General features: G+C 41.0%; 2 protein-coding genes across 2 annotated transcripts; one reads left to right on the top strand and one right to left on the bottom strand.

The window, feature by feature from the left end:
- Positions 1 to 1,330: 1,330 nt before the first annotated feature.
- ACTR6 (actin related protein 6) lies at positions 1,331 to 12,656 on the top strand. Its single transcript, XM_075276351.1, has 11 exons — positions 1,331 to 1,497; positions 5,393 to 5,510; positions 7,035 to 7,103; positions 8,249 to 8,372; positions 8,471 to 8,606; positions 8,749 to 8,805; positions 9,571 to 9,669; positions 9,743 to 9,821; positions 11,293 to 11,464; positions 11,931 to 12,069; positions 12,445 to 12,656. The coding sequence occupies exons 1-11, from the start codon at positions 1,337 to 1,339 to the stop codon at positions 12,572 to 12,574; spliced, it is 1,284 nt and encodes a 427-aa protein (XP_075132452.1). The 5' UTR covers positions 1,331 to 1,336; the 3' UTR covers positions 12,575 to 12,656.
- Positions 12,657 to 18,663: 6,007 nt separating this feature from the next.
- DEPDC4 (DEP domain containing 4) lies at positions 18,664 to 27,350 on the bottom strand. Its single transcript, XM_075276349.1, has 9 exons — positions 27,236 to 27,350; positions 25,462 to 25,849; positions 23,924 to 24,072; positions 23,649 to 23,829; positions 21,840 to 22,066; positions 21,487 to 21,629; positions 20,550 to 20,675; positions 19,559 to 19,637; positions 18,664 to 18,985 (listed from the first exon to the last, which is right to left on the bottom strand). Exons 1-9 carry the CDS (start codon positions 27,303 to 27,305, stop codon positions 18,804 to 18,806), a joined length of 1,545 nt encoding a protein of 514 aa, XP_075132450.1. The 5' UTR covers positions 27,306 to 27,350; the 3' UTR covers positions 18,664 to 18,803.
- Between the last annotated feature and the right edge of the window lie 137 nt (positions 27,351 to 27,487).

Below are 27,487 nucleotides of genomic sequence, written 5' to 3'. Positions count from 1 at the left end.
GACCTCCAGCAGGCCACAAATGTGCATGTGTCTGCACAGTTAGAAACCGACTCCATGAGGATGGTATGAGGACCTAACGTCAACATATGGGGGTTGTGCTCACAGCCCAATACTTTGCAGGACGCTTGGCATTTGCCACAGAACACCAGGATTGGAAACTTCGCCACTAGTGCCCTGTACTCTTCACAGATGAAAGCAAGTTCACACTGAGCAGATGTGACTGGGTCTGGAGACGCCGTGGAGAGCGATCTGCTGCCTGCAACATCCATCAGCATGACCGGTTTGACAGTTGGTCAGTAATGATGTTGGGTGGCATTTCTGTGGAGGATCGCACAGCCCTCCATGTGCTTGCCAGAGGTAGCCTGATGGCCATTAGGTACCGAGATGAGATTCTCAGACCCCTTTGTGAGACCATATGCTGGTGCGGTTGGCCCTGGGTTCGTCCTAATGCAGGACAATGCCAGACCTCATGTGGCTGGAGTGTGTCAGTAGTTCCTGAAAGCTGAGGGCATTGAAGCTATGGACTGGCCTGCCCGTTCCCCAGACCTGAGCACATCTGAGACATCATGTCTCACTCCATCCATCAGACTGTTGAGGAGTTGGCAGATGCTTTAGTCCAGGTCTGAGAGGAGATCATCTGCAACCTCATCAGGAGGATGCCCAGGCGTTGTAGGGAGGTCATACAGGCATTTGGAGGCCACACACACTACTGAGCCTCATTTTGACATGTTTTAAGGACATTACATCAAAGTTGGATCAGCCTGTAGTGTGCTTTTACACTTTAATTTTGGGGGCGACTCCAAATCCAGGCCTCCATTGGTTAATAAATTTGATTTCCATTGATGATTTTTTTTGTCATCACATCCAACTTTATACAGAACAAAGTATTCAATGAGAATATTTCATTCATTCATATGTAGGATGTGTTATTTCAGTGTTCCCTTTATTTTTTGAGCAGTGTACATCATACAGTCATATGTAGAAGCTTCCCGTTCTGTGCTGTGCTGCCCCCTGAGGGTACAGACACGGCACTGCAGATTATAGAGGGACCCTATGAATGAAATGATGTCTTCAATCCATCCTACTCCGTTATGAGGCGCTTGTGACCCTGTAAAGTTCTGCAAAGGAACTACTGAAGGCAAGTGGAGAAGGTGCACACAGAATGCGCGCTGTATGTGAGGACGAGCACACACTGCCCTGTGTAGCCGGGTGATACAATTAGTCACTCCCATTTTGTGTGTTGCCGCCCGATGCTTTACGGCACACTCGCACAGTGAAACAAGCTTCCAGACTATCTATACGCCAGGAGGTGAAGGCAGTCCTCCCAGTTCCCACAATGCAGCGGGGAGAGCGGCGCAAGGCTCGTACGGCTCACGTCACACAATTCCCGGATGATCCCTATACTGTGTGCGGGGTTTCAAGACCCGGGATGACCACCTTGGTGTTAGATAACGGGGCCTACACCGCAAAGATCGGTTACAGCAACGGGGAAGTGAGGTGCGCTCTGAATGGAGAGAAGGCGCCGGCGGGCTACTTACCATAGAGTCCACATAGAGGGGCAGCCTCTAGTACTCTCTATCCTGCTTGTCGTCTCACTGACCGACTCTTGGAGGACTAGCTGTGCACTAGTGTCTGTGTGATGTATAAATGATGTATAGAGCAGGGCTAGCTGTGCACCAGTGTCTATATGATGTATAGAGCAGGGCTAGCTGTGCACTAGTGGCTATATGATGTATAGAGCAGGGCTAGCTGTGCACTAGTGGCTATATGATGTATAGAGCAGGGCTAGCTGTGCACTAGTGTCTGTATGATGTATAGAGAAGGGCTAGCTGTGCACTAGTGTATATATGATGTCTAGAGATGGACCATCTGTGCACTAGTGTCTGTACGATCTCTAGAGATGGACCATCTGTGCACTAGTGTCTGTACGATCTCTAGAGATGGACCATCTGTGCACTAGTGTCTGTATGATGTATAGAGATGGATCATCTGTGCACTAGTGTCTGTATGATGTATAGAGATGGACCATCTGTGCACTAGTGTCTGTATGATGTATAGAGATGGATCATCTGTGCACTAGTGTCTGTATGATGTCTAGAGATGGACCATCTGTGCACTAGTGTCTGTACGATCTCTAGAGATGGACCATCTGTGCACTAGTGTCTGTATGATGTATAGAGATGGATCATCTGTGCACTAGTGTCTGTATGATGTATAGAGATGGACCATCTGTGCACTAGTGTCTGTATGATGTCTAGAGATGGACCATCTGTGCACTAGTGTCTGTACGATCTCTAGAGATGGACCATCTGTGCACTAGTGTCTGTATGATGTATAGAGATGGATCATCTGTGCACTAGTGTCTGTATGATGTATAGAGATGGACCATCTGTGCACTAGTGTCTGTATGATCTCTAGAGATGGACCATCTGTGCACTAGTGTCTGTATGATGTATAGAGATGGACCATCTGTGCACTAGTGTCTGTATGATGTATAGAGATGGATCATCTGTGCACTAGTGTCTGTATGATGTCTAGAGATGGACCATCTGTGCACTAGTGTCTGTACGATCTCTAGAGATGGACCATCTGTGCACTAGTGTCTGTATGATGTATAGAGATGGATCATCTGTGCACTAGTGTCTGTATGATGTCTAGAGATGGACCATCTGTGCACTAGTGTCTGTACGATCTCTAGAGATGGACCATCTGTGCACTAGTGTCTGTATGATGTATAGAGATGGATCATCTGTGCACTAGTGTCTGTATGATGTATAGAGATGGACCATCTGTGCACTAGTGTCTGTATGATCTCTAGAGATGGACCATCTGTGCACTAGTGTCTGTATGATGTATAGAGATGGACCATCTGTGCACTAGTGTCTGTATGATGTATAGAGATGGATCATCTGTGCACTAGTGTCTGTATGATGTATAGAGATGGACCATCTGTGCACTAGTGTCTGTATGATGTATAGAGATGGATCATCTGTGCACTAGTGTCTGTATGATGTCTAGAGATGGACCATCTGTGCACTAGTGTCTGTACGATCTCTAGAGATGGACCATCTGTGCACTAGTGTCTGTATGATGTATAGAGATGGATCATCTGTGCACTAGTGTCTGTATGATGTATAGAGATGGACCATCTGTGCACTAGTGTCTGTATGATGTCTAGAGATGGACCATCTGTGCACTAGTGTCTGTACGATCTCTAGAGATGGACCATCTGTGCACTAGTGTCTGTATGATGTATAGAGATGGATCATCTGTGCACTAGTGTCTGTATGATGTATAGAGATGGACCATCTGTGCACTAGTGTCTGTATGATCTCTAGAGATGGACCATCTGTGCACTAGTGTCTGTATGATGTATAGAGATGGACCATCTGTGCACTAGTGTCTGTATGATGTATAGAGATGGACCATCTGTGCACTAGTGTCTGTATGATGTATAGAGATGGATCATCTGTGCACTAGTGTCTGTATGATGTCTAGAGATGGACCATCTGTGCACTAGTGTCTGTACGATCTCTAGAGATGGACCATCTGTGCACTAGTGTCTGTATGATGTATAGAGATGGATCATCTGTGCACTAGTGTCTGTATGATGTATAGAGATGGACCATCTGTGCACTAGTGTCTGTATGATGTCTAGAGATGGACCATCTGTGCACTAGTGTCTGTACGATCTCTAGAGATGGACCATCTGTGCACTAGTGTCTGTATGATGTATAGAGATGGATCATCTGTGCACTAGTGTCTGTATGATGTATAGAGATGGACCATCTGTGCACTAGTGTCTGTATGATGTATAGAGATGGACCATCTGTGCACTAGTGTCTGTATGATGTATAGAGATGGACCATCTGTGCACTAGTGTCTGTATGATGTATAGAGATGGACCATCTGTGCACTAGTGTCTGTATGATGTATAGAGATGGATCATCTGTGCACTAGTGTCTGTATGATGTCTAGAGATGGACCATCTGTGCACTAGTGTCTGTACGATCTCTAGAGATGGACCATCTGTGCACTAGTGTCTGTATGATGTATAGAGATGGATCATCTGTGCACTAGTGTCTGTATGATGTCTAGAGATGGACCATCTGTGCACTAGTGTCTGTACGATCTCTAGAGATGGACCATCTGTGCACTAGTGTCTGTATGATGTATAGAGATGGATCATCTGTGCACTAGTGTCTGTATGATGTATAGAGATGGACCATCTGTGCACTAGTGTCTGTATGATCTCTAGAGATGGACCATCTGTGCACTAGTGTCTGTATGATGTATAGAGATGGACCATCTGTGCACTAGTGTCTGTATGATGTATAGAGATGGATCATCTGTGCACTAGTGTCTGTATGATGTATAGAGATGGATCATCTGTGCACTAGTGTCTGTATGATGTATAGAGATGGATCATCTGTGCACTAGTGTCTGTATGATGTATAGAGATGGATCATCTGTGCACTAGTGTCTGTATGATGAATTATTGTCAAGGAATTTCATCAGGAAAAACTACCTGAAATTAGGTATACTTGTTGGAGTTCACCTACAGGTCTACTATAGCCTTTAACTTTTGAATTCCAAATAAACTTTAAGGGGCTCTATCAGCAAAATTCTGCTAATAGAGCCCCACATATGCGTGAATAGCCTTTAAAAAGGCTATTCAGGCACCGTAAATGTTATATTAAATCCCGGTCCCGTTTTTAAATAAAAGCATTAAAACATATATGCAAATCTTACCAAACGTGCACCATGGGCGGGGATAAACGATGCGACATCAGCTTCGGGCACACCTGCCTCTTCTGTCTTCTTGGAGTAACGCCCTCTGGTTCCGTGTCTTCCGGCTTCTTCTCTTCAAATCCCGTGCCTGCGTAGTAGCGCTTCCCTCCGAAGCGCTACTGCGCAGGCTCACTCACCATTTTACTTAATGGCAGTTCGCAAGTGAGCCTGCGCAGTAGCGCTTCGGAGGGAAGCAGGTGCAGGATTTGAAAAGAAGAAGCCGGAAGAAGACACGGAACTAGAGGGCATACTGCTCCTCACTCGCCACAGTCTGTGACAGTGGACGAGGCAGAGAGCATGGCAGTGGGCTCCTTGACCCACAAAATTTTGTTAGAACTCAAGCCCGTAAAATGATGTCAGTTATGCATGAGATCTGTCGCAGAGACTTCCATTCTGGCGTATGGCCGGGCACCTAACTTACTAAAAGACCAGAGGCTCTAGGCCCAATTTGCACCGGTCAAGGCTTTTATTATGACAGTCAAAGGAAATTCCAGTCTTAATAAATTGTCTCCATTGTGAAACTGTTGTATTAACTTTCTCTGAAGTTACTATTGCTGTACTGAAATGAATACTTTTTTTTGTTGTTGTTGTTTTTTTCCAGTGTTATTCCAAACTGTCAATTCAGGTCAAAAACTGCTCGCCTAAAGACATTTACAGCAAATCAGATTGATGAAGTGAAAGATCCGTCCGGGCTTTTTTATATACTTCCATTTCAGAAGGTAACTAGTGTTAGAAAGTACATGATTCAGTAAGTAATAAATTATTTTACAATCTTTTCTTATCTATATCTGTTTCTGAGAAAACTAATTGAAAAGGAACTTGATCACCATGAGAACTTCCTCTTGGGTTTGCTCCTCAGCCTTTTGAGTCCTCAAAGATAAATCTGTCTAGTTATCCATTGATACATCCCTGGCGTCAGTGACATTAAAGGGATCCTATCTTTTAAACACATTTTTTTTCTCCCTAGCATTTCGGAATAGCCTTAAGAAAGGCTATTCGTCTCCTACCTTTCCTTTTCTTCTCCGCGCCGCTGTTCGCCTCCAATCCCGTTTTATCTCGTTATGTAAATGAGCTCTCTCGCAGCACTTGGGGTGGGCCCCAGCACTCAAACAGCACTGGGGGCGTCCCCAATGCTGCCAGAGAGCTCTCCAGCACCGCCTCCATCTTCTTCTGCGACGAGGTCTTCACCGTGCCTTCTTCCGGCGGCGTCTTCTTACTTCTAGGGCAAGCTGATTGCGCATGCCCACCGGCCATGAGAAAATGTCTGCTTACAATACTGTGGAAGCAGCCATTTTTCTTGTGTCCATGGGCATTCGCAGTCGGCTTGCCCAAGGCCTAGAAGTAAGAAGACGCCGCCGGAAGAAGACACGGTGAAGACCTCGTCGCAGAAGAAGATGGAGGTGGCGCTGGAGAGCTCTCTGGCAGCATTGGGGACCGCCCCCAGTGCTGCGAGAGAGCTCATTTGCATACCGAGAAAAAACAGGATTGCAGGCGACGGTGGTGCGGAAAAGGAGAGGTAGGAGACGAATAGCTTTTCTTAAGGCTATTCTGACATGTTAGGGAGAAAAAATTGTGTTTAAAAGATAGGATCCCTTTAAATAACCAGATAGATGTGATGTTCAGTACCAGGGAAGGCTGTGAGGCAAACTAGAGTAAAATTGCTTGCCTATTGGTCAGGCAACTTTCCAGGAACAAGTATAGCTAAGAAAAGGCTGAAATACATCTTAAACAGTGTAAGGACTTTTTTTTTTTTTGTAATAAAAATACCCTACTTGCCAGTGAATATGACAATGACGCAAATTCAGTGAGGGAAAAAAAAGGATGTGGGAGATAATATGAACATTGCAAAAATCCTATGCAATGAAAAATATTTTGCGATGGTTGCAAGTAATCCCATAACCTTTACTGCAACGTTAGTCAGTCTGATCGACAGAGGCTGCCTAGTCCTATTCTAAATAATTTCTATGAGTGTTTGCAAGTAATAAGCATAGACCATTTAGGAAAGATTCTGTCTAATCCATCTTTCTCTGAGAGATTGTTCAGCATCATAGTGCTAGCTGGTAAAGAGGCATGCACAGATGTTTTAAATGTTGGAAATGATCTGAAATGTAGCATTCTTACAGCTAAAACTTGCAGACTTCGCTTTTATATCCATCTCCCTTCTAGTACTGATAGGTCTAGATTGAGTTACATTTATTATTTGAATTCTCTTTATATTAACTAATGTATTCTTCTATTAACAGGGTTACTTAGTCAACTGGGATGTCCAAAGACAAGTATGGGATTACCTTTTTGGAAAGGAAATGTTTCAGGTATTGCACTGCTAGTAATAACAGTAATAACAAGTGATACAGAGTTCTGTTTTCATTATGTTATGACCGGATGTGACAAGTAATGTGATGATTTCTGATACAGATTAGCAGCAAATCACATTGCACTGTAAATTCTAGTGGATTTGCAGTACAGAACCTATATAGTGATATATGATTAACAAAGTGAAAAGTTCACAGTGAAAAGTCATGATCTGCCAAGTTTTCTGTCTCTCTTATACTATTTGGCGGCCTGGTTTAGTGTGTCCCTTGTCATAGCTGGGAGGGATTATAACCTGTATACCAGCAGCAGGTTTCTGACTTCCCTCTCTTTCCTTTTGATTCAGGTCTTCTCCCCAGTGAACAGTGGCTACAGGGGAAGGGCAAAAATATCAGTTACTACTTCTGCAGACAGATATATAACTGCAAGACCATGCCTTAGTAGTAACTGTGCTGTGAACAATATAATAATGTTATCCTAGGAATAGCTCACTTATACATGGGAAAAATATATATCCTTGTACCGTGTTAGCCAGTGGATATGAAATGAAAGAAATTTTTTGAGAGAAGTCCTCAGTAGTTGATACCTTTTTTAATGGCTAACTCAAAAAGTTTTTTGATGACATATCAAGCTTTCGAGACTCTATAGAGGTCTCTTCATCAGGATGGTATAACACAATTTCTGAAGGTAGGCATATATATACACAGAGAAATGGAGTGTTAGATGCAAAATAGATGGAGAACAGAACACAATGTAAATAAACATATATATCAGTTCAGAAATTGTGTTATACCATCCTGATGAAGAGACCTCTATAGAGTCTCGAAAGCTTGATATGTCATCAAAAAACTTTTTGCGTTAGCCATTAAAAAAGGTATCAACTACTGAGGACTTCTCTCAAAAAATTTCTTTCATTTTATACATGGGAATGATTCTGACAAGCGCAAAGGGCTACAACCCCATACCTGGCTATGCAGGAGTTATCAGTAGGACACGCATTGCTTATATAGCTTGTATTTTATGAATGGAGCTCTTAGAAAACCCTTAAGAATTAACCCAAGCTGTTCGTTCTGACCACTTGATGTAAAATTTGCTTCATTAAATTGCATGAAAATTGCACTTAGTTTGCATTTCTTTTCTTTTTAAGGTGGATTTTATGGAATCCAACATAATAATCACAGAACCCTATTTTAACTTCAGCTCAATTCAAGAGTCCATGAATGAGATTCTGTTTGAAGAATATCAGTTCCAGGCAGCACTACGAGTGAACCGTATGTATTTATTGCATTCAGTTTTGAGGTAACATCCTAAGCGATGTAGAGATGTTGTACAACTTAAATTACTATTGTATTTTATCTTATTTTGGAAGCTGGGGCCCTGAGCGCACACAGATACTTTCATGACAACCCTTCAGAGCTGTGCTGCGTCATTGTAGACACAGGCTATTCCTTCACACACATTGTGCCCTACTGTCGAAGTAAGAAAAAGCAAGAAGGAATAATAAGGTAAGGGCTTTCCAGGAAAACTGACCTGAGTCCGTTGAGAGGTTGGCAGCTTGCTACTCTCTGGGTGTTCTTGGAACTTATAAGAGTCTCCTATTAGTCCTGAATATTTATTTGCACCTTTTTGTATCATTTATTCTTTCAGAATTAATGTTGGGGGAAAGTTGTTAACCAATCATCTGAAAGAGATCATATCATACAGGTAAGCACGTAAACAGTGAACAGCATGTAAACTAGATGTCCTCATACACAGGCAGACAGGATTGTTTCCCAGGTACAAAGTCAGCTTGAAAATGGTAGTCACTTGGGGAAAAAAATCTGATAATTTTATTATAGACATGGATTAAAATTCAAGTTGCCTGCATGTTTTAAGCATGAATTTTGCTGTTATTCAGGCATGCGACTTTGCGAGTTTATTGTTATATCTTACAGATAGATTTGACTATTTTCCATATGTTATTGTCCATTCTGTAGCTTAAATGTATACATGGACCAAACATTAATAACTGTACAGTGTACCGAAGTGGAAGCTAGCTGCTCTGTACACTGTGTAGTGGCAGTACCACACTGTTACAGCTCAGCTCCCATTCAGCTTTGTCTTTTTTCAGTTCCATACATATAAGCTGATCAGTGGCGGTGCTGCGTGCCAAACCCCTAAGTCTTGGCAATTCTTTTTAATGTGAATTTGTGGACCTCTTATGTTACTGACGTGGGCTTGGCGTCAATATTTTCCCCACAACATTACCCTTTATGTCCATGAAATATGTCCCTCAAAGTTGTGAAGACATACCGCAGGTAATGGGAAGTAACTCTCATGGCAATGCTACCTGGAAGCCAACACAAAATTTACTTACAATGACAGTGTATCATTTGCAAGCCAGGTCGTCAGGGCCAGAAAGTCTCTACAGTGCGTCTACAGTAGCCCGCCATGCATTTTAACATAGTCTTATTTGTAATTTCCCTCCAGGCAATTGCATGTCATGGATGAGACTCATGTAATCAATCAAGTAAAAGAAGATGTGTGCTATGTAGCTGCAGATTTCTATAAAGACGTAGAAGTGGCCAAGTACGTATTCTGAAATAGCTATTATATTTACAATGAAAATCCATGTTATAATGCTAATAAATATTTCCTTTAGATTAAAAGGGGAGGACAATTCTCTGATGGTTGACTATGTTCTGCCGGACTTTAGCACTATCAAGAAAGGCTTTGTTAAGGTATGTTTTACTTAGAAACATCAGATGTAGTGGTGACAATAAAAATCCAGTATGTGTAGTTTTGCTAGCCTTCCTGTTCCTTGGCCAATGTTGGTGAAGGGGCAGAAGGGTAAGGCTGGATTCACACCAGTGCTCGCTCTACGTTCGGAGATTCCGTCCACGAATCTGCTGGAAAAATGTGGAGAGAAGTCATACAAGCACGACTTTTCTCTCCACATTTTTCGGCCAGTAACCCAGCGGACCCCATTATAGTCTCCAAGCAGACATGCAGAATGGAAACCCAAGAAGCTAGTGTGAACCTGGAGTAAGATTGAGATGTGTATATCTACATTAAAATTTTCTGGATTTCAACAGATCTCTTTTTGGGGACATATAATACAAAACGGTCGTGGAAGAACACTAAATTTAAAGGGAACGTCTTGTTAGAAAGTAACCTTTTTAACTTTCATCCACTATCCATATTTAAAATCTAGAAGTTTTCACACTGGTCACTAAACCTTATGAAAGGCTGACTTTTATTTTGTAGATATCGCCATTCATTAGTTATTTCATTATCACAATAAAATGTATTACAATGAAAGATAACTCTGACATATAGATAATACAGAATCCATTAGTCACAACTGATTGTCCCAACTTACCACCTACACTGCACATTGGGCTGTTCACAGGCAACAGAGCATGCCTAAAATCTCTCCCATAGAAGCCAATGAACTTCTTCAGACTACAAGCCCCTATGATGTATGTGGCCGTGGTAAGGCATGTCTCTTGTGTTCCCCGAGAGCAGTTTAGGAAATATGGCTGCCCCAAAATCTATGACTAGAGAGAAAAATTGATTAGAAAAAATATGCTTCATCTGGATTAGTTAAATATAGGAAAAATTTCCTTTAATAAGTGTATATACACTGTAATGGTTGTGCTTATAAATAAATACTGTGGCCAGATATCTGATACTCCAGAACTTGGCATCAATATATAAAAGAGACCAAAATCTTCCAAAATGTTGGTCATTTGCGTATCTTTACCTGCACATATTATTTTGACCAGAACCTTTATCAGCTCGTCATAAATGTTAGGGAAAGGTCCAGTGGTTGAAATATCTGAACATTAGCTCTACCCATTCCTTATTACTAGAAGGTTCCTTTCTAAAACCACACTGCCTTAAAAGAATCCTGTCCTCATGGATGAGTCTGGTTTTCATTGCTCTGTTTTAATGTGTATTATTCTTTCATATACTATAGGTATATGGGGGACACTAAACCACGGGTGTGTGAAGACATGCTGGTGGTTTAGTGCCCCAGTCCTCTTAAAGGTTCCCTTTAAAACTGCTAATATACGGTAGTTAAATTGGAGGCATAGAGTGAAATGTTTTGTGTATACGGTAAATCCCTGACTATATATCGACTGTAGCTATCAAGAATGATTTTGGTGCTACATTAATTCTGTCACTTGTGTTTGCAATTTCCAACAGCCAAGGGAAGAGATGGTGTTTAGTGGAAAGACGACCGCTGGCGAGCAGATTCTTCGATTGACTAATGAACGGTTTGCGGTCCCTGAAATACTGTTCCATCCTTCAGACATAGGAATTCAAGAAATGGGTATTCCAGAAGCTATAGTACATTCCATTAACAATCTCCCTGAAGGTAAGCAAGCTAAGAATCTGCCCTTTTTATAAATGGATCTGAACATGGATTGGAAGGAAAGAAAATGTTTCTAATGTTTGTTTGTTTTTTAATTAATGATATACATTATATTATACATTAGCTATACATTATAAAATAATGAGTCTAATGCGGTGGCTTAGTATAAAGGAAATTAGTATGTTATTACTCTACCTTTTCATGTATGTAACTGGGGTGGAGTGTGACCCCTTACCTTGTGCCAGGTTTGCTGACTTGGCTCAGTGGTTAGCACTGTTACCTTGCTGTCCAACCAAGGGCAACATCTGTATGGAGTTTGTATGTTCTCCCTGTGTTTGTGTGGGTGCTGGGTTGAGCGCCTATGTGGCAGCCACTTAACTCCAATGCACCCTGCACTTTGAGTCTCCAAGGAAAAATGCATTATAAATGTGTCTTCGCCATTGACTTTTCTCTTTGTATTCCTTTTTAGAAATGCAACCTCATTTCTTCAAGAACATCATTCTTACTGGAGGAAATGCGCTATTTCCAGGATTCAAAGAGCGTGTGTATTCTGAGGTGCGGAAACTCACTCCAACAGACTATGACGTGTCTGTCGTATTGCCTCAAAAGTAAGTTTAGTCAACTGCAATTGACCAACATAGGATCTTCCATATACATAAATATTCCCATAATCCATTATACATGGGTCCATTAAGGTGCTGAATTGTCTGACATACCACTGCCTGCTAATGTATGCACAGACACCTGTATACCAATTCTATAGTCTGAAGGTCATTACAATGACATTGATATTGTAATCCCTAGGCTTTCAGCAATGTTACAACATGGAGTTTTGGGTCCTAAACAATGAACTCTTGCTATTAGTGCTGGACTACAGTTTCCTTCTAATCCAATTTATATATGGTTGGCTTTAGATTATGCAGAAATTTTACTTACCTTTTACACAGGCCTCATGTTGAGAATTGTCTTTTTTTTTTTTTCAGCCCAATTACCTACTCTTGGGAAGGTGGAAAGTTAATATCAGAAAATGATGATTTTGAAGACATGGTGGTGACCAGAGAGGACTATGAAGAAAATGGCCATGTAATTTGTGAAGAGAAATTTGATATTTAGTTTGTTTATGCTGCTTTGTAAATATATTTTTACCCTATTTTTTTTAGTTATGTAAATCTACAAACTTGTCATAAATATTTATTAGATATGTGTGTTTTCTGTCATTATTCCTCCACCGATCTCTTATTGACCTGTCCTAAAATAGGATATCAATAAGCAGTTTTGGACAAGCGCTGTATAGACCTTTGGTGTTCACATGAAATTATGTTTATTGTTTTTACCTAACAAAAATACACATTTAGGTGTTCAATAGTATATAGTATTTACACTTTGTTCACCTGTACTGGGTGTGCATTCTTGTCTATTGCAAGATCAGAAGAACTGACAAATGGACTACAAAAATAGTGAACACCAACAGGGCAACTGTTTTTCACTTGCGAACTTTTCTTCCATATGCACTGGGTGACAGCTATATAAGAGAATGAGGGCTTCTACAGATCCAGAGCACTGAACAGCTAATTTGTATATAGGATAAAATTATAATTTCTCAGCACCTGACGGTATGTGCACTATGGTTGTAACCAGCCCTACGACAGTATGTAAGTGGTTTAGAAGTTATTTTGGTGGTGCAAGACTTCCTTTAACTATTCATACTGTCTGATATTGCTAATGGAACTTTTATCCATAGAGAAGGTGGAACGATTAGGAAACTGATTTAGTTTTACATACCCATATTCGTTTAAGGAGAGGAGAGGGGGAAAAGTTTCTGAGAGGGACAGGTATAATGATATCAGACCTATTGTTTGTCACCAGATTAGTCCCAATAGAGGTATAAGCACAGTCAGAAAGAAGGGGTTCTCGTTAATAAAATAATTTTTCCTGCATCCTGATTAATTTCTCTGTTGATGAGAAACTAGCTTTTTTCTTGATATGTGAATGAGCCTTTTGGTGCAACTACTGCGTCACTGTACGGTGGGAGTGGGGCTCAGAAATGAAAGTGTGGAATTTGGCAGATTTTGCTGGAATAGTTTTCAGGTGCCAAGTTACATTGCTAGAGTACCAGTACAATGGACCCCCCCCAAAAAAGTGACCCCCAATTGGTAACCTACATCCCTCAATGAATTTATCTCAGTTAGCATTTTGACCCCACAGCAGTTTCACAAATTTTATTAACATTGGGAAGTGAAAGTTGTTTTTTTTCTGTTGTTTTAGCCACGTTTATTTTCACTGGGGGTTAGACACAATATACCCCACTATTTTCAATATAGTTTCTTCTAATTATAGAAATGCCCCACATGCAGATGAAAATTGCTGTGAGGTGAGGAGCGCATTAGGCTTTTGGAGGGGAAGATCATTTTCGGGTGTAAGTGTTGGGGATTAGGGCATGTACTGCAGCTGCTAACTCCCATACTTCACAATGCTAAATGTACTTTTAGCCACTTCTGTAAGAAAAGCACATTACAAATGATTGCCATTACCATGGATGCAGAGTCTTTGTAGTCAAATATACCAGGCCAGGATGGATCAAAGGCCTGCCGGTTCTTCATGGAAAAGAAAGGAGCTAAAGGGGTTGTGCCGTTATTCCCTGTGAACAGGGAATAAGTATCCTGATCGCAGGGTCCCATTATAATGTTGGTAGCCCCATAGAAGCAAATGGATTAACAGTCACTTTGGCGCTCCATTCACAAGGAAGACTTAGGGTTTTTTTTTTAGTCTCATGTCCTCCAGACTATACTGCTATATAATACAAGGCAGCATTATTAATACTGCTTTATCAAAGGCTCACCCCAATATACCGTAATTGTGCCTAAACCTGTAATGATCTTTCATTTAGTTCAGTACCCAATGCTTTTTATTAATGTAGAATGTGTCTATACACTACTGAATAAACAAGGTGACAATTATCTCAAAGCCTGTTTATTATAGAGTGAAAGGCTGCTAAATAGAAAAATGAACATAACCAAAGCATTAGATATTCAGGACCTTTTATTCTCAAGTCTAAAATACAGGATCATTTTGTAAATAACATTAAGACATACCATTCTGGTTTTCTCCAAATTACAGCTCTTTAAAACATTACACAGTTAACTTTGATCATCCGTTTCATGGATGAAAATGGATGGCACTTTGTTTACATAGTGAATGTTAAAGTTTAGCACTGACTATGTAACCCAGGGATAGGGAACCTTCGGCTCTCCAGCTGCTGTGAAACTACAACTCCCAGCATGCTGCATTCACTTCCATGGGAGTTCCCAGAACAGCAGAGCCAGTATGCCTGCTGGGAGTTGTAGTTTTGCAACAGCTGGAGAGCCGTACGTTCCCTACCCCTGATGTAACCTATGGCCATCCATTTTTTGAACACATGAAAGATCCGTTAAAAGGATGATCAAAATATGATGTGAACAGCCCCTCATCATTACAGTTGTAGATACTAACAGTTTTAGTATAGTGCATCAGAAACATCTATATTACCATGATCCTGATATTAAATATCTCAAAAAGCATATGTGTACAAATTAGGGTGCTTTAGTCTGATTATTACAGATATTAGGGCTAAACACCTACAAACGTGCAGTTACAGGTTTGCGGAAAAACAACACGGATGGCACTGGGATGATATTAGAGTGCCGTCTGTGCCTCCATGGACCCACTGATTTCCTGCAGTGAGAACCAGGCTACAAAATTCATAGGGCAAAACTCAGGACAGGTCCTTTCCCTAAGCTCACAGCCCCCTAAAGAATACACAGGTTTGACATGCTGCAGATTTCAGGTCAGATTTTGCCAAAATTGTTATTTTTCCCTTCCTAAATTTGTGTGTCATCCTTGCACAGAGGCCATGTGTCTCTGTATTGTTCCATTTTATTTATTATTATTATTATTATTATTATTATTAAGTATGTGTGTTGCAAGAGGAGGTGTGTTGCATCTATTTTTGTTCAATGTTCCTGAGCAGAAATTCTGCAGCATTTCAGTCATGTGGGAACCTGCCCTAAGGCTAAGACTACACACAGTGAAAACATAAAATCAGACAGTTTTTCCTTTGTCTCACCTTCAGGTTTCTCCCGCAGCTTTCAGCCTTTGCATACTGGTAATACCTGACGGAGCAGTTAACATGCTATGGGTTTATTTTTTTCATACAAAACATGGATGGGATTAGTTTACATTGCATTCATTATGCTGCAACTAAGTCACTACAGGTTATTGATTTCACCCAGTGAGCTCCATGCTTTAGGCTGAGGCCCCACATTGCAAAACATAGCATTTTTCATTGAATTTTCACGGAGTTTCTCTACTGACTTTCAGACCTTATTATACCTATAGGGAAAACGTCAGTGTTTCTGCAGGTATAACTGACATGCTGCGATTTTATAAAAACTTGCATGTTATTGATAACGCCGCTTTTCCACAGTTGATTTTTTTTTTTCTACAATGTGTAGATGGGTTTAGCCAGAAACCCAATCATTTTGGAGTTACTGTAAAGCACAATATTTTGCGGCAAAAATGTTGTGTTTTTCGCAACGTGGAGCTTCAGCCTGGAAAGGGATTTGTTCAGCTCCTAAAGCGCCAGGTAACAGGAAGAGCTAATGTTGTCACTGGAGGCTTCAATGGGCTGCTGGTTCTGATACAGACACAGACTCAATTCACCAGAGAGAAAACCACCAATTGATCGTTCTCTGCTCTGGCTCAGATAAGGACACTCTCCCCCAAAGAATCCATATGCCCCTGATCAATTTAGTATCACACAATATTATGCTTAAACTTTTGAGCAGGAATGTACCACATCTATCCAAAATGTATCATATGACATTAAAAAAGGACATTTATACAGTTACATTACATTTCCTATTCTAAACATCTTTCTACAAATCAGCAGTACAAGCAAATACAAGAAGCTTTGCAAGAAACCTTATTAGAGATTGAGACATTTTTTCTGTAACATATATTACACTTTTACTATTGACGTATAGAAAGTGGTTTATACTTGATGGTACACTGTACATTACTATACACAGAATTAATTGCACGTATCCCATTAAAATTAATTGCTACATAAGATTATTAGATTTTAGCTAAAATAAATTAAAACAAGGTTAAAGTGTCATTCCACCTATGAATATATGATAAATGCAGAGAAACTGGTAAGCATCAGAGCAGTCAACACAGAGCACCGCTGTGTAAATGCTAAACAGATGTACAGAATTTTATTTTATTTATTTATTTTTTTTTAAAAAGCACCCTTTTTCCAAAATCAGCACCACACCTGCTATTTCAGTTTAACCCCATTTACTTTAATTGGGGTGAGCTATATTAAAAGGTCACAAAATGTGTAGTACACTTTCTGGAAGAAGGTAGGTTAGGTTCACCTTGGCTTCAGAGTCTCTGCAGCAGAAATTGCCAAAAATAGATAAAGAGAAAAGTCCTGCAGGAAGGACTTTTCTCTCTGCTGGTTTTAGTATAAAAACAGCGGACATTCAACATTTCAGCAGTCCTGTGAGGGAACCGAATGACAGAGACCTGTGTGCAGATGTGAACCGAGCCATAGACCGGTCAATCTAATCTTAACCCTTAAGTACTATCATGGTGTCTATCATACAAATATCATTATGCTATACACCATGATAGTACTTAAGGGTTAAATAACATTCTTTCTGCAATTACAATATACACTGAAGATACAGTATCAAGTCATATACCTCCCTTACCCAAAGTGAAGACACCCTGTAGACTTATCACGTCAGCCTATTAGCTGTTGACATAATTAAGATCAAAGTACTCAGTGAGGTCTCTGATTTCTAGTAAATGGATAAGCTGGATTTTGTAAGTCTTTGTGTACACTACTTTGGTGAATGTACCCATACAGCCTGTTCCCCCAATAGCAGCTGAAGGACTGGCCTTCTGGAGTCTGCTGAGGTGCATTGTCTAGCTTACTGTTATTTACAACAGTACAGGAAAGCACAGCAGTGTAAACAGCCTAAATCTGCCTCCATTGTTTAAAATTCCACAAAAAAAAAATTATATTCCAGCACTTAAATTCCCTTATTTTCTTCCAGTCCTTTGATCCTATTTTGTCTCATACTGCAGTTAAAAAGAAATTCCACTGTGTATTTCTAAGTGTATCCCAGGACATCAGCCATGCCAACCCTCCTTCTCCCTACTGTCCTGTGTCTGGTTGTGAAAGGACTGGCTGCTTTATAATGTCTACAAGACCAGAATCTTCAGATAAATCTGCAGACTGACGCTAGGTTCACACTAGCATTTGAGTCTCAGTACGAGACTCTGTCCTACTCCACTTAATTTCGGCGGAAATCTATGGACCCTATTACAGTCTACTAGTTTCCACATGTAACCACTTTTCAGTTTTTCGGGTCCCCAAGCGGACCCAAAGGACGGAAACGCTAGAGTGAACCTACCATGACAAAACAGTGGGGTCAAGATCATCTGCTGGCTAGCAATGGGCATCCTGTAAAGTGTAGTATTGTTACTTTGTACACGCAGTCTCCGTTCGGATCCCCTGTGGTTATATAGGTCTGTCTTGCCAATTCACGCACGCTCTATGGAGAGGTGGTAAGTCAGTCTATGTATGTAAGCTGATAGTATGAGTGACTTTCTGTCTTCCTAAAATAAAACATACATGAATTGGAAAGTTAATCTGACAATCACATGACTGAATTGAGACTGTACAAGTGCTCTGTGAGCAAAGCAACAGTATTACAGTGCCCATTACTAACAAGCAGAAGATACAGAAAAAAATAGGAGTCTTTTCATTACTTCTTTCAGTCGTTCCTAGGCTTAGTGTTCATTTACAAGTCAGTAGTTACACACTATACAAAGTGACAAAACATTTCAGAACAGGGAACAAAGTTCTATGTATAAAAATACATAAACCGTAGTACTTACTATATTACAGACAATGTTCGTTGTTGTACCGTGTTAGCCAGTGGGTTGGAAATATAAAAAGGTATCAACTACTGAAGATTATCAAGTTTTCTTGTTTTTTATATTACAGACACTCCAAGTAAACGGAAAGTGCTCACTTCTAATCTTCTTCTAGTCCAAGTCTATTCCAAGTAGGACACACAAATGCATTAACATCTAAAAACAGTAGTAATTCCTGGCACAGTGCCCACAATAGACGTGCCCTGCATACAAACCATGTCAAACAGGCCCGAATACATCTTAACAACTTAATATTTTTGTGCATTAGTGGAAGGCCTAACCGGACAAGTGGGCGCATACCCAGCTACTAGTAGTGCAAATGGCTATGTCATCTGAGCAGATCGGTTGAAACTTAGGTGCTGGATGCTGAAGGGTGATACTTCTGAAATTCTTTCATTAATTTCTTCTTTTTCTTCTCAGGAATAGTAAAACTCGCGCCCACCATCTTTATTAACTCCTGCATTTCCCTTTTTGTGCAAGTATACCTCTGGGTTTCATACTCTTCAATGGTTAACCGCTGACAAAACGTAAACCCTGTCAGAAGGGAGTATATTGGGAGATATTTTAGTATATCCACACCTAAATAAAATCACAAATCGCTCCATAGACAGCTGTATAGTTCTCCTAGCATCTGCATATCTGGAACATCTTTCAATGAGATCTTTGCCTTTCCTTAAGAGCTATGTTAACATCTGTATTGAAGGCTTTGTTAGGGGTCTTCACTGCATATTTGACAAGAAAGAAATACAGTTCTATTGTTCCTGTAAAAAAAACCGACCCCGACCATGGTACCCAGCCCACCCTATCATAAGTCTTTAAGATCCATCAAACTCTTATAGAGTACATCATGTGATGGATTTGGCATTGCTTTCTACCTCCTGACTGTATACTTATGGTGTCTTAGCTTATTTAGGAGAATATAGCATGGTGGATTATTATAGTATTTTTTGAGTGGCAGAGACAGTTCTGGCTTTAGCTGTCCATGTAATTCTGTACTAAGGCATCATGGGATTGAAAGCACAGCTTTAAAGATGCCAGGGAGAATTGCTTCATTAATAAAGTCACTTTATCCTTTAATACCTCCACAAGTAGCTAATGAACAAATACCTGAAAGGTCATCCGGGTCTTCTCCATTCTGCAGACTCCTTAACTTTGTGCTAACAAGGTCGAGTAGCTCCATGGGCGTCTGTGTAATAACAAACCACACATTTTCACTGGAATGAAATTGAAATTCTGCACAATTTAGTCTCTTAAGCGTCCTATCCGAAGAGATGCTTATGTTCACTAAGACATAACTGCTTAAAGTTACAGGCCCAAATCCAGAAAAAAAATTCCAATGGCAACTTTTCTTGTTCCAATTTTGGTCAAATACAGATGTCATGAAGGCCTTATATGGATCCATATCACCAAATATTCCTGCATAGAGACCTATTTTACCAGGTAGGGTGTTTTTGGAGATTAGGATCCACTAAAAGTCTCTATGATAAGTTAGCATATTTACAGATAAGAACAAGACCTCATACTAGGCCTGTATGCTTCATGCCAAAAACTGGATCTGATATTGTTAGGACACAGCATTGAGCCTTTTCCAAATGATATTAATTTAAAAAAGTGGAATTTCCATTACAAGCATTTATAAGATGAACATTAAAAACTGGAATAATGTGTCCTGCAGTCCTAGTGAGAAGAGTATGCTGAGGATGGTTCACTAGGAAAGCCCTGTTAGTAGATGCCTTTGTTTATTGCTGCCATGTGAATTCTATGAACCATAATTAATAGTTAGACAATCTGAAAATGTACCCAATTCATCACAGTCGCTGAAGCTGAATTATAAATCTGGTGTAATCTTCAACGTTTAGCCTACAGGCACATCACCTAGTAGGTGACTTTCTTTAGAATTTTATGACAAGTTTTGTAGTATTTAAGCCACACCCAGGTGTCAAGCTAGTCCAAAAAAAAAAATCTGGAACTTTATGTACCAAGAAGCTTTGCATTTTACGCAAGGGTTGACTTGTAAAGTAAAACATCCTCATATCTTAATATAAAACTCATTTCTGGCTAAACCACACAATCCAGAACTCCCTCCATTCAGACTTACCTTGAAGAGGTCATATGAATGATCCAATAGAAACACTGTAAATTGTTCACTTTGTCCTCTTGATACTGTGGGGTTGTGAACGATGACTTTTGTAAATGTTTTTAACACAATCACTTTGTTATCGAACTGGAAAACAAAACAAAACAAAAACACTGACAATAAAGAGAACATTTTTATCACACACTTGGTAAAGAAGAAAATGTTTGGCAATCCAATATAATAGAAAATGCCACTTTTACCCAAAGACAATGCATCCACGCCAGCTCCAAAATCACACTAAGGGGATATTCACACAACCATGTTCAGTTCTTGGCCATATACCCCATATACCACAGATGTATCAGTCTATCTTTCACCGCTTGATTTGCACTAGTGCGGTATTGGTTTTTCACTGATCTCATACTTGACTATTAATGGTCTGTGAAAAACTGATTTAGCATTCTTTGTAGGTCAGCTTTTTGGCATACAAGGGATGAACTAGTTGCAATATTTGCATAACAAGGGATACTGTGCAAAGTCCTAACTTTTTTGTTTTTTACACCACCCACTTCTATCGCACTTTCCTGATAGGACTTGCCATGTGGATGGTGTTTCCAGGCATAAGTGATGCTGGAAATAATTTTCTGTACATTTCCACTTTGCTACATACTTTCTAGCTTAGTTACTTGACAATATGCTGCATCCTAAACACTGTTTTATGAATGATCAGCAATGTGTACATAAAATAATTTAATATTTTTGTCACTATAATCTTATAGAATGAAGACATGCCAGATGCTTTCATCTGTTGCGGTAAGGTTGAGTGCTTTACTATTTTAGCTCTGATTGAAATTTTCCATCTCTTGGAGGAGCCAAAAAACAGCAAAGTGGCTTAGTGTCTGTATGTAAAACAGTAACAATGAGAAAGTTATCAGAAAGGCTCGAATGTTCTCCATACCTGCTTCTGCAGCTTGTAGGCATCAGGTTCAGAAGCTGACGCCATGAAAATGATTAAACGACGAAACTCCTCTCTTGCTTGCGGAATGAGCAATCTCAAGAAAAGCTGGACAGATTCCAGTGCTTGGCTTTGCTTTCCATTTTCTTTAAACAAAAACACTCAATTAGCTCCTATTAAAGGACTGATAGCGGTTACAGTAAATAGGCAATTCCACCGGTTAGGATCATGATGAGATATTATTACTAAACACACTGACTTTCAAATTTTGAGCTTCAATATAACAGGTCACCGTTGGCGCCAGTTCCTCTTTTAATACATTCATGGTACCAAAATGAACAATTGATGGCTCTTACCCAAAAGTTCAACAATTCCCAATAGAATCTGAACCATTCGGCAATCCAAAAAGGGATCTCTTTCCTGAGAGTAATATTTTGTAATAACATCAAAAAGCATTTTCTTGTACAAGTCCAGATTTTCACCATTTCCATTACTCTGCGATAACTGCTGGCTCAGCGTAACAATCTGTTCATCAGGAAAATACTCCAAACACTCGACCGCAGCAGCAAGCCACCTGTCCAATCTGAAAATAGAAACTGTATTGCTAAATACTGTTATTATGACAGCCTGCTGCTCTGCGGGCAGGATACAGCCTGTTATATGTTGCACTTTCTATATTGCTTACTAATTACAGAGCAATGGCAGGGAATCGGAACTTGCTGATGTCCTGACATTCTATTATTGCATTGGTAAAGCTGGTAAAATACGCACATTATAGAGGTTATTGCCAAAAATCAAACTTATTCCCTATGTATAGGAGAGGGGATTAGTAACTGATCACTAGGGGTCTGACAGCAGGGACCCAGCCTCATTACATGACTGTAGGTTTTGAGGTCCACATTATGTTTGCACTGCTGCTTCCTTCAATTCTATGGAACTACAGGAGATAGCTGGATGCTGTACTCAGTTTCTTTTTGGCAGTTCTATAGAGGTGAATGGAGCGGAAATTTAAAGGGATTCTACCACTAAGTGAACATTTTTTCTATTTACCACGTCGCAATAGCCTTAAGAAAGGCTATTCGTCTCTTACCTTTAGACGTGGTCTTCGCGGCGCCGTTCCTTAGAATACTGGTTTTAACCGGTATGCAAATGAGTTTTCCGCAGCAATGAAGGCGGGCCCCAGCGTTCAAATGGCGATGGGGGCATCCCCACTGCTGCCCGAGAGCTCACTCCAGCGACGCCTCCATCTTTAGCTGCAACCCTGCCTCTTCTGTCAGTACAACTTCCGACACCTGCGCAGTATGCTCCTGTATTGAACTACCATTTTTGGGAGGCCGCTCTTGCTCTTGTAGTTCAATACAGGAGCGTACTGCGCAGGCATCGGAAGTTGGACTGAGACGGAAGACAAGAGACGGGGTTGCAGCTGAAGATGGAGGCGTCGCTGGAAAGAGCTCTCGAACAGCAGTGGGGACGCCCCCATCGCTGTTTGAGTGCTGGGGCCCGCCCTCATTGCTGCGCAGAACTCATTTGCCTACCGGTTAAAACCGGTATTTCTAAGGAACGGTGCCGTTGGTTTAGTGTTAGAATCCCTTTAAAGGTATCCTATCAATGGATACCTTTTTTTCTGACTAACACATATTCTTCTCCTACCTTTAGATGTCTTCACCGTGCCGCCGTTCGGTGGAAATCCGGGTTTTCTTCGGTATGCAAATGAGTCCTCTCACAGCATTGAGGGTGGTCCCCAGCGCTCAAACAGCGCTGGGGCGTCCCCAATGCTGCGAGAGAAATCTCCAGCGACACCTCCATCTTCTTCTGGAACGCCCTCTCCCTGTGTCTTCATTACAAGGAAAAAGGCCGCTTACACAGTAAGCTGGTGTAAGCGGCCATTTTCTTCTGGCCCAGACATGCGCAGTCGGCTCTGCCTGAGGCCTAGAAGACTGAAAGCCAGAAGACAAAGGTAGAGGGCGTTCCAGAAGAAGATAAAAGTTGTCGCGAGAGAGTTCTCTGGCAGCATTGTGGCCCCCTCCAGTCTTATTTGAGCGTTTGACCATCCGCAATACTGTGAGAGAACTCATTTGATGAGTCCCTTTAAATGTGTGGTCAGCACTCCAGCTGATCTACTAAATTTAAAGGTAAAACACAATTGGATATTGTAAACTACTTACTTGGGTAAATTTAAAGTCTGTAGAATTTCTCTGTCCAGAAATGTGTTCGAAACAATGAAATCGGCAAAATGCTTCTTGTACTCTGCCTTAACTGGGGACTCCAAGACGCCTTCCAACACAGGAATGTGAACTAGTTGAAGAAGTCGAACCATCACCTGCTGTTTCCACACATTTTCAACATCTTCAGAGACAGAAACAAAGAAAGCACTTGTTTATGATGAGATATGGAAATACACATGTCACATGCCAGCAAGAAGCCAGATAAAACACTTTACCTTTAGCAGAGAGGGATCTGGGCGGTTTACTGAAGTCTTGGTTTAGATGTGCATTAGGAATGTCACAAAAACAGTGAAGGAGTTGGTTTAATTTCTCATTTGCAGTGTCTAGGGCTGATGGATTACAGATTGTAACAACCTGTCCAGTCCTATATTAGTAACATAAAAAACAAAGTGCAATGTATCTAATACTGCAAGCATTCAATCCACAAGCATGCAATTTAAAGAGGGACCCGAAGTTAAAGAATATGTTAAATGAGATAAAAAAGGTCTAGCCTTTTTAACAGATTTTGTATAAATTAATAGTACAGGACATGATGAGCAACTCTCTGAATTTCTCAGGTGTCCCACTCTGTAGGCTAGATCTCCCTGAGCTGGTCTCCCATACAATACCCACAGAAAGTAGAGTAGAATGTGAATAATGGACTTGGGATGAGATAGAAACTTCCTATTTGGCTCCAGAAACCTCTGTCTACGAGTCTCCTCTTTCTTGGCTACTGCTCACTCTTCCCATCACTATAGATTTTAATATAGTTTTAATCTGATACCTCTGTGGGCTGCAGTCCGTCTTGCTCTAGCAAGAAGGATTCAGCAATAAATTTCAGGGTGCACGTTGATTTAGTAGGAGAGAGGAAAAGAGCCAGATAAGTGGAGAAATACGCAATCATGTTTTTAACAACTTGGTACTGTAAAACGCAGCTTTTTCTGAGCTGTGTTTTCACAGAAGCTAAAAACACTACATTTCTGCAAAGTGTGGCTTTAGGCTAGGTTCTGTGCATGGGACTCAATTGTTCTGGTTCGCTGGGAAATTCGAATGACAGAATGCCACACTGCTAAAAGAGTGGTTATCAGCGGAATCACTTCCAGTTCCCATAGACTATAATGGGGTCCACCAGGTGTTTTTAGGCTGAAACCACCACATAGGACTTTTCTTTCTGCCAATTTCTTTGGTGGAGTCTCTGGTGCAGATGTGAACTTAGCCTATGCCTAAAGGGGTTTTTCAGGCAAATTATATTGATGACCTATACTTAGAATAGGTCATCCACATTAGATCAGGTATGATACCCCTGCCAATCAGCTGCTATATGGAGAACAGAACTCTTCTCTATGTAGTGATTGAGTTGAAATACTGCAGCTCAGCTGCTGTTCACTTGTATAGGATCTGAGCTAAAGTAACTCAACTCAGGCAGTACACAGAGAGCAGAACTTTCTCTTTCCTTTTACATATAGTAGTCCCTAAAAGTTGTTGGACAGGGGTTCTGAGTGTCGGACCCCAACCAACCTGATGTTGATGATCTATCCTATGGATAAGTCATTAACATAATTTCCCAGAAAATCCCCTTTCATGTACTGTAGGCAGCTAAGACGTTAGGTGGAAAGAATCAATATAACACCAGGATGCACCATAACAAGTATGTAACAGCAATGTACAATTTACTACTTGATGTAACAGAAATGTCCAAACATAAAAAATGTGAAAATATTAAAACGGCAGCTCTAATAGGAAATATTAAAAGGAGTTAGAAATAAATGCAAACCTCGAGCGCCGCTTCTCTTTACTAAAGCTCTTCTCGCTTGGGGAACATTCAGCAGCATCTCTGGATTGTAAAAACCTATAGAATTGACTATTACTATCTTCAAAGGCAAGCTCAGTTTCAGTCTTAAAAAGTTTTACACCAACAGGTTCAAAGACTTTGTGGTCCATGAGAGCCTGGCACAGCTGCACTCCTTTAGTACGGGAGATATCATAGCTGCTTAAATACATATTTTGCATCAAATGGCAAAGGACAACATCTACAGCATCTGAGCCTGTAAAGCAGCTGGGGTAAGTTCGTAGGTGCTGACGTCTGTTCTTCACCTCTACTTGACTTTTCAGTGTATGGATAATACTATTCCACAAGTGTGTTGCCTGGAAGGGCTTGTAGCCTGCAATATGATAATAGGAGAAGCAAGAATAAAAATTACCACACTAACATATTTACATCCTATATAATAATAATAATAATAATAATGTCACAAACTGAGGCCTGATTCACATCTGCTTTCGGGAAGTTCACTTGGGAACCCTCCGAACAGAATACCGAACGCATTAGAAAAGAGCAAAAAAACCATACAGACGCCATAGACTATAATGGGGTCCATGTCTTTTTTGGCACGGTGTCCAGATGAATCATGCGGAGAGAAAAGTAATGCAAGAAGTATTTTTCGCTCCGCATGATTCGTGAGATACCACCACGTCGCAAACACACGGACCCCATCATAGTCTATGGGGTTCATGTGGTTTCTTTGCTAGCCACTTTTTAATTCATTTGGAATTTCATTTGGGGGGTCCCCAAGCAGATTCCCCAAACGGAATACCGAACGCAGATGTGAACCAGGCCTAAGAAAGATCATTAATGATACTAAACATGTCACCTGGTCGTAAACATCAGTCTCTAACATGGTGCAGCTTGTCATCAACCAAGACACATACACATCGCTTACACTTCCAGCTCCAGTTCTGCCTATACACCTTAAATTGTAAGCTCATATGGGCAGGGGTCTCTCCTCGCCTGCCATAGACTTAAATGGGACAACCACTGTAGTACTGACTATGACCACTATCAAACATACGGTGAACATGCACTGCAGCTTGTGCAGGCATAGGGAAGCTCATCGGCAGGGGTCCTGGCAGTTAGACTCCTGCTGATCTAAAATTGATGATTTCCTGACTGTAGTCAGGTTATCTTCTCATGCATGTAGAGCCCTGTCTGATAACCTGTCCACAGTAAGGAAATCATGGCTGGGTATTTAGTTCCAGATCATAGAAAGTTCCTGTATTCATAGTTATATCCTTCAGTCTATCAAGACAACAGATTGTCACAGACTGCTTTGCCTATGTAACAAATAAATAAAAACACAGCATACCTGCAACAAAAAAAAACTTTTCTGCAATGTATTTAATTTCCCCTCGGCACGTGACTGTTGTGAGATGCTGATTGTGAAGAGGTCACCGCTGAGACCGGTTATTGGCTGCAGTGGTCACCTGTCACAAACAGCCAGCAGTCCTGTATACAGACCATTGGCGCTGCTGGTGCTGGAAAGCAAGGCCTGGAGAGCGGTGAGTAATAGTCTGTCATGTGTAAGGCCCCTCAGCAGAATTATTCTATAATAAAATCCCTGTTATAAATCCAGCAACACAGAATGTCCCCCAATGACACACACAGAGCCTAGGGAATGCTTTCTTTGTTGTGCTGATATAACACACAGGACTACATATAATAAGGGGCTGAGCTGAGGTGCCGGTACACTGTGCACTGCCTCCTTCTTTACCTCTCCTCCGCGGTCTGAGCTCTCCCATACTACGGATCCTGCGGAACCTGGGAGTCAAATCTGCCGCCATGCCACCTGCTGAGGTCACCTGCCGCCAGGTCCTATCACGTGACAGAAGCTGTCCAAGCAGAGTCCTCGATGGGGCGTGGCATGAGTTAGCGTGACGTAGCTCTAAGCTGTTCCACCGCAGCCATCTTTAGTTCTGGCACGGAGCACATAAGTTGGCTCCTGTCGCCAGGCTGTCAAGCTTTC

This window comes from Leptodactylus fuscus, chromosome 5 (assembly GCF_031893055.1).
Source record: "Leptodactylus fuscus isolate aLepFus1 chromosome 5, aLepFus1.hap2, whole genome shotgun sequence".
Lineage (NCBI taxonomy): Eukaryota > Metazoa > Chordata > Amphibia > Anura > Leptodactylidae > Leptodactylus > Leptodactylus fuscus.
Note: the sequence above shows the minus strand (reverse complement) of the source record. Positions and strands in the feature narration are given on the sequence as shown.

Excerpts from the sequence above, each read along its gene's own strand:
- ACTR6 (XM_075276351.1), top strand. The coding sequence starts at position 1,337 with ATGCAGCGGGGAGAGCGGCGCAAGGCTCGTACGGCTCACGTCACACAA. Across the intron at positions 7,104-8,248 it reads TTGGAAAGGAAATGTTTCAG|GTGGATTTTATGGAATCCAA; the intron begins GTATTGCACTGC and ends TTTCTTTTTAAG. Across the intron at positions 9,822-11,292 it reads TCAAGAAAGGCTTTGTTAAG|CCAAGGGAAGAGATGGTGTT; the intron begins GTATGTTTTACT and ends AATTTCCAACAG.
- DEPDC4 (XM_075276349.1), bottom strand. The coding sequence starts at position 27,305 with ATGGCGGCAGATTTGACTCCCAGGTTCCGCAGGATCCGTAGTATGGGA. Across the intron at positions 25,850-27,235 it reads GCTCAGACCGCGGAGGAGAG|GCTACAAGCCCTTCCAGGCA; the intron begins GTAAAGAAGGAG and ends ATCATATTGCAG. Across the intron at positions 22,067-23,648 it reads CAGACTTTAAATTTACCCAA|ATTGGACAGGTGGCTTGCTG; the intron begins GTAAGTAGTTTA and ends TTCTATTTTCAG.